General features: G+C 45.1%; 2 protein-coding genes across 3 annotated transcripts in view; one reads left to right on the top strand and one right to left on the bottom strand.

Annotated features, from left to right (window-relative positions):
• LOC123143847 (uncharacterized) overlaps positions 1 to 4,683 on the top strand; it is a 5,372-nt gene extending 689 nt beyond the window's left edge. Inside the window, exons 2-12 of one of the 2 annotated variants that reach the window (XM_044562854.1) lie at positions 201 to 384; positions 816 to 902; positions 1,019 to 1,138; positions 1,226 to 1,420; positions 1,512 to 1,715; positions 1,804 to 2,291; positions 2,865 to 2,964; positions 3,214 to 3,273; positions 3,360 to 3,452; positions 3,534 to 3,653; positions 3,945 to 4,683. In XM_044562854.1, the coding sequence (XP_044418789.1) occupies positions 201 to 384; positions 816 to 902; positions 1,019 to 1,138; positions 1,226 to 1,420; positions 1,512 to 1,715; positions 1,804 to 2,291; positions 2,865 to 2,964; positions 3,214 to 3,273; positions 3,360 to 3,452; positions 3,534 to 3,653; positions 3,945 to 4,295 (2,002 nt within the window). In that variant the 3' untranslated portion in view covers positions 4,296 to 4,683. Of the gene's footprint in view, positions 1 to 20; positions 385 to 815; positions 903 to 1,018; positions 1,139 to 1,225; positions 1,421 to 1,511; positions 1,716 to 1,803; positions 2,292 to 2,864; positions 2,965 to 3,213; positions 3,274 to 3,359; positions 3,453 to 3,533; positions 3,654 to 3,944 lie in introns of those variants that run through there. The other variant, XM_044562853.1, reaches the window with a different exon arrangement.
• A 621-nt stretch (positions 4,684 to 5,304) lies between these two features.
• LOC123143848 (DNA (cytosine-5)-methyltransferase DRM2) lies at positions 5,305 to 8,191 on the bottom strand. The gene is made up of 2 exons (XM_044562855.1): positions 7,380 to 8,191; positions 5,305 to 6,447 (listed from the first exon to the last, which is right to left on the bottom strand). The coding sequence occupies exons 1-2, from the start codon at positions 7,908 to 7,910 to the stop codon at positions 5,623 to 5,625; spliced, it is 1,356 nt and encodes a 451-aa protein (XP_044418790.1). The 5' UTR covers positions 7,911 to 8,191; the 3' UTR covers positions 5,305 to 5,622.
• Between the last annotated feature and the right edge of the window lie 707 nt (positions 8,192 to 8,898).

Consider the following 8,898-nt stretch of genomic DNA (forward strand, 5'->3'; position numbering starts at 1 on the left):
GCCCGCCATAAAGCACACCTCCCGGGCCTCGCCGCGCGCCCACCCACGCCCAACGCCCCTCCCCACGCCGACGCAATGCACCCCGTCGAGGAGCCGCGCCGACGCCGTGGTGCGACCGCCGTTGCCGCGTAGGGTCTGGTACTCAGGTGGCGGCAGGACTGGCCGACCGGAGCCCCGCCCCCCATGCCGTGCGCGCGGGCCGAGGACGCGCTCCCCTCCGCCGCCGCCGCCGCCGACATGGTCTCCGCCGCCCTGATCCAGAAGGCGGCCGGCGCCGGCGGACGGAGGCCCGCCGAGCCAGGCCGCGCGCTGCAGCGCACGCCGCACGTGTCCGCGGGGGACGTCGACGCGCCGGCGCCGGCGCCGGCGGCCAGCTGCTCCGGGGTGAGCCCTCTCTCTCGCCCCGCGCCGTCCACCGTCTCCAATCAGCGACCCGCAGAACCCACATTATTTTCCGTCCGGATTATTAGCCATAGGCGTGGTTGCGAAAAAGCCTAGATTCTTGGTGGAGAAAGGCGAGATTTTAGCACCTAACGCCGCAACCCAGATCAAATCGCTGTCCTTTTGCGGGTGCCGTCGCGCCGAGGGCGCCGTACAGAGGGACAACGTCCTTGTCCCGGATGGATGAACTGCCCCACACTGTCCCTCGCCTCATCCGTCCCCACTACCGATTAAATCACCACCACAGGCTGTGCGGTCAACCGGCAATCTTGTTGCTTAGTGCTCACTTGACCTCTATCTCTAAGATTGGATGGATCAATAATGGTTTAATAGCATTATCTTGACTGAATTGCTTTGGTCTGTTCTTGTTGTAGGATGATGGCAAGGGCAGCCGCAGCGGGAGGAGAGAGGAGAGCCGCCGGGGCAGGACGTGGAGCTACCGGTCGGAGCTCGAGCAGGAAGTGTGTGATTACTCTTCTTCTCCCTGGTTATATGTCGTTTTTCGACGGTTCGCTGTAATGTTATGTCGGTGCCTGGACTCGGTGTCTGTTCTTATCCGGTAAAAACCGCCGTGCAGGTCAAGAAACTGCAGAGGCAGCTCGAGAAAGAGATCGAGTTGCACGTGGCGTTGGCGGACGCCGTCACGCAGAACGCGCCGCCGCCTGCATTGAATTCTTCTGCCAAGATCCCACCTGAGGTGCAGCAGCTATTTATACTACATTGTCATTTACTAGAAAGTCAATGTGCATTCACTAATCCTGTTTTAACCTTCCATCATGTGTAGACACAGGAGCTACTAGTGAACATTGCCTCCCTGGAGGGTGCCGTTTCGAACCTCGAAAAGGAGTTAAATGATCTGTATTACCAGCTTTGTCATGAGAGGAATGAACGGCTACTTGCCGAAAATAACCCAGGAGGCTTGCCATCTGCGTCCTCAGATGACCGCTCGCTGTCAACTTGCACGTGTACATGGGAAGAAGTAAGTTTTGTCTGAAAAAACATCTCCTCAGGGTGCATTATTCCTGATATAGGGGAGTTATTGACGGTTCCTTGATTATATTTCTCATCAGCACATATCATCGTTGAGGGATTTGAAGTTTGGAGGATCCGAGTCAATGAGATCAATGCAACAAGATTTACTCACAGAACTTGAATATGACCAGGATCTTGGAGAAGAATCCGAAGATAGACAAATGGTTTCCCTAAATAGGCTGCTTGAGAAACACCAAGATATCTCTTTAAATGGACTGTTGGAAAAGCACCGGGATGAAGAGGTCCTTTTCATGCTTATGCATAACAGCCTATTCGTGTATTTGCCATACATATTATTAGTATATCGAAGCTTAATTTATGTTTCTGCAGATGCAAGGATCGTGCTCGGTGGAAAATCAAGGCAAAGAAGATGAGAAGATCGATGATTTATCATTTGAACAGTCCATTCAAAAGTTAACTAGCATGAAAGCAGGAAATCTTTGGAACTATCCAAATCAGCTATCAGAGGAGATGGTGCGCTGCATGAGAAACATTTTCCTCCGTTTATCTGAATCCTCCAAGATATCTGGGAAGGCATCTTCTGATTGTTCATCTTCCTCAGCGGAGCGTCTATCTGGTTCTACACTGGCATCCTTCTCAGATACATCCATAATACCCTCGATGCTACGGAGTTCTTCGGTTGACTCCTATCACAATGATGAGATGATGAATAAAGCAAGAAACTTTGACCCGTATAAAGTTAGTGGAAAGGGAACCCGTAGAGACATCGGAAACTACTGTTCAGCAGCTGAAGTATCTTGGATGTCGGTTGGAAAGGAGCAACTTGAATATGCATCTGAAGCTCTAAAAAAGTTCAGGTTTGCTGCTGCAACCTTGGCCAAAGCTACCAGTCTTACTGTAGATATGCTGTGTACTTACAAATATCACTACTTATTTATGGAACATTGGATTTTAATTCATATATGTGGAACTGTTAACGTCGGATCAACATTTCTAATTGTAGTGCCCTAACTGAATCTACAAATAACTGAACTGAGGGAAGAATAGGATACTCGATGTAATCTTTAGTTTCTGGAAACAATCAAACTAAGTTTTTTTTCTTTGAAAATCAGGCTGCTTATCATCATTTAGCACCATAAGGTATCCTTGTCAGTATGTGATTTGCTTATATCTGAATGTGTTTGCTAACAAACTTTTGCATCCCCATTTCTTTGGTTGATCATCCATCTATAACATAAATCTTAGGAATAAAAGAATCTCGATGCATGAAAGCATCTTTTTCGCGACAAATTTTCCTAATTGGTGTTATCCCTGCCCATAAGCCCATTATTCTGGAGCAAGTTTTAGTTCTTACTCCCTCTGTAAAGAAATATAAGATCGTTTAGATCACTATATTGAGTAATTCGTGTATCATTCTCATTGGTTTGCAGATTTCTTGTGGAGCAGCTATCAAAAGTTAACCCTAATTGTTTGAACTCTGATGAGCGGCTAGCCTTTTGGATTAACTTGTATAATGCGCTGATAATGCATGTAAGTACAAGTTGTTAATTACAAGGCTGGTTTTGCAGGCATGGATTGTATTTCAAAAGAATTTATACATTTCCCTGATTCTATATATCTACTTTGATATTCCCATATTTAATAGGAAAATAAGATCACTCAGTTCCATTTTATTTCCATTCCAAATCTTTCTTCATAAAAAGCCTTAATTTTCTTTAATTCTCTATCACATGCATGTTGAGCCTCGTGCACTAACAATTCTGTATTGGCATCTACCAGTCATACCTAGCATACGGAGTTCCCCGGAATGACATCAAGCTTTTCTCTCTAATGCAAAAGGTTTGTCGAGTCTCTGTTTCCAGTTGAACAAATACATTCCATCTTTCTTCAGTGAGGCAGTCGGTTAAAGTGAGTTGGTGATGCAGGCCTGTTACACAGTTGGTGGGCAGTCGTTCAGTGCAGCTGAAATAGAGTATGTGATACTAAAGATGAAGACTCCAGTGCACCGGCCCCAACTTGTATAACTCTTTTCTTAATCCATTTTGTTTGCCCCTAGTTTTGTTATAACACCTCTTATTGTTCTCCCTACCCGTTTGTAGTCTTTGATGTTGGCTCTTCAGAAGTTCAAAATTTCTGAGGGGCACAAGAAGTATTCGATCGATCAAGCTGAGCCCCTTCTGCTGTTTGGTCTCAGTTGTGGAATGTTGTCTTCACCAGCTGTAAGTACATGAAGAGACTGTCATAATTTCCTGGAAATACGCGTATATTGCTCTTCCATTCTATATAAAGAAAAAAACCTAGCCTGTTATGCAATGCTTGTTTATTGAAACCTTGCTCACACGCCCTTTTAACGTACTATCTAGGATATTTGAACATGTACACTGCCATAACCAATTATAAGAATCATAAAATAACCAATTATAAGAATCATAAAGTATAATCTATCTTTCCCTCTGTGTGTGTATATTCTAATATTCATGTTATTGAGGTGATGATCTGCTGTCATACAGGTAAGAATCTTCACTGCAGCAAACGTCAGGAACGAGCTTCTGGAGTCATTGAGAGACTACATCCAAGCTTCCGTCGGCATAAGTGACCGAGGGAAACTACTGATCCCAAAGCTACTGCAGAGTTACGCCAAGGGGGCCGTCGAAGACTCCCTGTTCACGGACTGGATCTGCCATCACCTCTCACCTGAACAAGTAGCAGCCATCCGAGAGTATTCCTCTCAGAGGAGGCAGCGGCTTCTCGGGGCACGCAGTTTCACCGTGGTCGCGTTCGACTCGAAATTCCGGTACCTGTTCTTGCCTGACAGCAGTGGCTCCCAGAAGCCACAACACAGAACAGGCTCCCTAGGCTGATCCTGCCAGCTGGTATGTTTGGGCCACAGAATTCATTCTTTGCAGACTGGAAAATGTGATGGCTAGTTGTATATGGTGTACATTTTTTGGGAGGAAAGTATACAACACAGCAAAGCTCAGAAACCGCTTCAGCGAAGATATTTCGTTCGCGAAATTGGATTATCTCTACCAAGATCGCGGTGAAAGGAAGATATTTTGGATCTCATGGTGTTTGGCACACTGCGTTTCATACTGGGGATACCATTTTGGTCTTTCTTTTCTCAAATATATATACTTCTCTCTTTTGTATAAAGTTATTTTTGTCTTTGGTTGATTGGTTTGTAAGTTGTGCACTAATAAATTGGGTGGTGCCATATATTGTGAGAGGGTTCTGTTTTTTGCACTGAAATTTAGCCATGGCTCGGATGAAATTCTTGCGGATGCGCCGATATTTAGATTCATGCAGAGCATAAACAACATTAAATAAATCATGTGAGAGGGTTCTATTTTTTTTTTTTTTGAGAGTAAGATCGATCTGACTTCGGTCTTCAGTGAGAGTTGAGAGGCCACAGTTATCATACGGCAGATCACATCACAGAAGTTGTCAGCATAGATATATGCCAGAGCCCGTCCGAACAGGTCCAGATGCCAGGCCAGAAGTCAGCTAGGAAGACTATATGGACAACTTAACATGCAAATCAAAATAATCTAGCAAGAAAAAGAACAGAATAAGCTATTTCTGAAAGCGCATCGGCCATGTTTGCATTGCAGTATAGACCAGAGACTAATTCTGCAACTGTAACAGCTTGGTTTGCACTTTGCACTGTACTGTAGACTGTCTTATATCCGAGTGAACGTATCAGTTATTTTGCATTGCAAGTGAAACACCAAATTCCAGTCTTAAATTACCCGACAATTTCCTTAAAGGACAAGACAAATACGTTACAATTTTCCCTTTGCCTCACGAGACAAATGCTGAAAATTCTGGAATTGAAGTAAAAATAAATAAGGGTACAGTGCACTCTATGTGTACAGAAATATAAACAGTTCTCACTTCCATGTGTACATAAATATAAACAGCAAAGGCCACAACACAAGTTTGCTTTACAAATAGCTAGCAAACAGAGACTGAAAGACACAACAAGCAGTACTTCTCATGATTTTACCTCTATTTTCAGTCAACAGGAATTATGTAAAGGAAAAAATAGAACAGGGTTCAACATGTCAAAACTACCCAAATTTAAGTTAATGGAACTCAGCTGAAAACGAAATCCATTTAAAGATACTTCAAAGAAGCCAAGGTAATGATGGAGCTCATAGGCAACACACCAAGAACCCCAAAATGTTGTCATTGGTAACCTACATTTATACCATCAGGAAACATGTCCCTCAACACTGACAAGTGATAAGCAACTGTATCCACTTGAAATGAGTTGCCAAGAGCTTTGTACCTCTCCATCTTGCAGACTCCCCTCGTGTGGTCTCTTGGGAAACCAAGTAGATACTCCATCTCATGAGGCTCCAAAGGTGCAACCTTGTTCTTTCCAATCCACACAAGATTCCATTTCCTGCATTCATCTGTGACATACTTCTGAACGCTTGGAGATGGTAGAGTGCCTGAGCTTGCAAGAGCATACTTGATCCGTTCTGTCAGCTTTGCACTTGCCACACTCGTCAGCAGGCAGTTTAGCTGCCTTCTTGGGTCCCAGGAAGGCCACCACCTCTCATAATCAGGGAATGCTTTAAATATATTCTTTGGGGGGAGGGGAAGGAGAGGTGACCTGTTATCAATTGGTAGATTGTGTATATAACCTCGTTTCCTGGCAGCCGCACAAAGGTACTTAGAATCCACAAATTCTGGTTCAATGTCATACAAGGTTCTTGAAATAGTTCTCCATACACCTCTAGGGGCTAAGGCCACATTCTCATAATAAAAGAAAGGGGGTCCAATAGCTTTCTCTGAAAGCCTTCTCTTAACTGACCGTAGCCTGTCACTAGGCAGATTAAACCCGACCATTGGATTTGGAAGGGGCATTGGGTCATCCTGGCTACCATCAAAAGGAGGTCGATTTCCTTGTGCTTCACCTCCATATCGTTTCCTCTTCTTATCGCTCTCTTCAACGAGTCTCGCTTTCTTTCTCTGTCCAAAGAAATCAATGAAGCTGTCCGTAGCCTGCAAAATTACACAAATCAGTGTCCTTGCATCGAACTAGAAGGAGATGCGCATCTTCGTCGCGCAAATGTGTTCCCAGGGCTACGAGTTAAAGGTCATTTATTTGTCTAAAGATTTCTCGTGGTAACAGCCCTTGTTTTTTTCCGGTATTGTGTAGCATGCAAGCGTAAATGGTTCTCTAATGGGCCTTCCTTTGTTTGCTGGGTGCTAACTTCCAGCCGAAAATATCTGTGTGGTGAAGAAGATGGGTGTTGACTGACAGATGGGGCCAAAAAGGGGGGGAATTCTGAGCAGCATAAGGTTTGTAGATTAAAAGAGAAAACAGTTTTTTATTCACATTTAGAGTAAAACCACAAGGCACCTCGTGGTCAGATGAATTTCTAAGATGACAACAATCTCCTGCTGCCTGTGATGTATAGATCAGAGTCAACTAATACAGAAAGAGGGGCATCCATACCTAAGAGTAAACAAAATAAACATAAGGTGCCTTCTCCATCAAATCATGCTCGTCAAATCAACAATTTAAAGAGAGAGGCACTACTGCGTCTGGTGATAGCCATATTTGCTTTATCTTCAGGTTAATTTAATTCGATTGCATGATTGCACGTCAGAGTGGCCCAAGTTATCGATTGTATGATTGCACTAATTAGCTGATTGCATCGCAAACAGACTCCATATTACTGAGATATGTCATCTCTTTTGGTGCTGATTTTGAATTAGTGGGACAATACTGGCTGAATAACAAACAAACAAAAATCCAAAACTTATTTCTTGAGAGTGACAGTGAACGTCTCTGTCTCAGATATCATGTTGGCTGTTTCACTCATACCAACGACTACTTAAACAGATCAACAAGGCAAATATTTCACATATATCATCATTATACATACAATCATACTAAATTATCAAGCTAGAGATATAGAATCATCTACCTCATCATCAGACCGATCAGAGTTGGGCTCTCTCCCACCAGCAGCATCATTGTTGCCATCCCAATTCTCGGAATCAAGATCGTCGTCGTCGCGGTCATCTTCAATACTCCGGGGGGCGCAGCCAGAAGTAGAGCAGTCACCCACCAAACTCGAAAGCGCCGCCATGCCCCTGCGCGGCGCGCACACGACAGGGGGACGCGCCAGGACGCGTGGGGATACGCGTATCCCTGAGTATCTCTTGTTTTGTGATATGATACAAGAAACGAAAGAATTCGGGATGCGGCAGGGATACTTGGCAAATACGGCCGCGATACGGGTGCGGAGGGGGACGGCGACGGTGGCCGCTCGCGAGGAAGAAGATGCAGGCGAGGGGGGAGGTGGTACGGCTGCCGCCGCCGAGAAAGAAGCTCCGGGAAGGGCGGAAGATGGGCACTGTGGCCGCCGGCGAGGAAGAAGATTCGGGCGGAGAGGAAGATGGCGACGGAGGCCGCGGACGAGCAAGGAGGGGAGGCGGCGGAGCGGTCGCCTCATCTCCCTGTCCTGCGGCACTCCGACGGCTGGAGCAAGGTGAGGCAGAGCACGGGACTGGGAGCGGCTGGAGGAGCTGAGTTAGGGCCCGTTCCGCAGCTCTCTGGCGGCTGGAGCAAAGTCGCGGTGCGAGATCGGGAAGGTGCGAGGAGTGGGGCCGCGGCGAGGTTGGAGGTGGCGGCGGGGCGGCGCGAGGCTGGAGAGGCGCGGGCAGAGGGCGGCTGGCTATGGGTTTCGCGAGGGCGGCGGTGGGGCACGGGGAAGAAAGAACAAGGGCCTAAAATTAGAAGGGATGATTTTCCATGGGGTTTTGTGAAAAATAGTCACTAGGGTCAGCGCGGGTCAAAGTGCCCACAATGACGTGTGATTTTTGAACCACTTGCGTATAAATTTGCAACTTTAGGTATGGTGCGTTTCTTCCACAAATCTAAACGTCCTTCCATGTTCCATCCAAGCTGCGTGTGGTCAAGGGACGTGGATTATCAGTCGAGCTTGAACAGTAAAATCAAGAAAAAAAAATCTGTTTTTCTTTTGCAAACTTTGACAAAATGTTTTGACCATAAAACTGTGCTGACTCACAGTAAATTCATCGTCAATTACTTTAAAAATGCATGGTTAATGACTCAAAATTGCCATGAACCACAAACTAAAATTTGTCATGGTGAATTACTTAAATTTGCGATAATCAAGCACTAAAATTTGCCATGGTTCATAAAAAATATATTTTCATGATCAAAATACTAGAATTACCATGTTCAAAATACTAAAATGCCATGATCTATAAACTAAATTTGTCATCTATAACCTAAACTTGCCATGATGAATTACTAAAAATTGCCATGATCCATGAATTGAATTTGCCGTGGTTAAATTACTAAAAATTGTCATGGTCAATTACTAAAATTTGCTGTGAAAAGTAGTTGAAATACAATGGTAACTCTAATATGGAAGAAAAAACTAGGTGAAACATATCATGGCAACTTCAGAGTAA

Source organism: Triticum aestivum, chromosome 6D, assembly GCF_018294505.1.
Source record: "Triticum aestivum cultivar Chinese Spring chromosome 6D, IWGSC CS RefSeq v2.1, whole genome shotgun sequence".
Classification (NCBI taxonomy): Eukaryota; Viridiplantae; Streptophyta; class Magnoliopsida; order Poales; family Poaceae; genus Triticum; species Triticum aestivum.

Excerpts from the sequence above, each read along its gene's own strand:
- LOC123143848 (XM_044562855.1), bottom strand. The coding sequence starts at position 7,910 with ATGAGGCGACCGCTCCGCCGCCTCCCCTCCTTGCTCGTCCGCGGCCTC. Across the intron at positions 6,448-7,379 it reads CTGATCGGTCTGATGATGAG|GCTACGGACAGCTTCATTGA; the intron begins GTAGATGATTCT and ends GTAATTTTGCAG.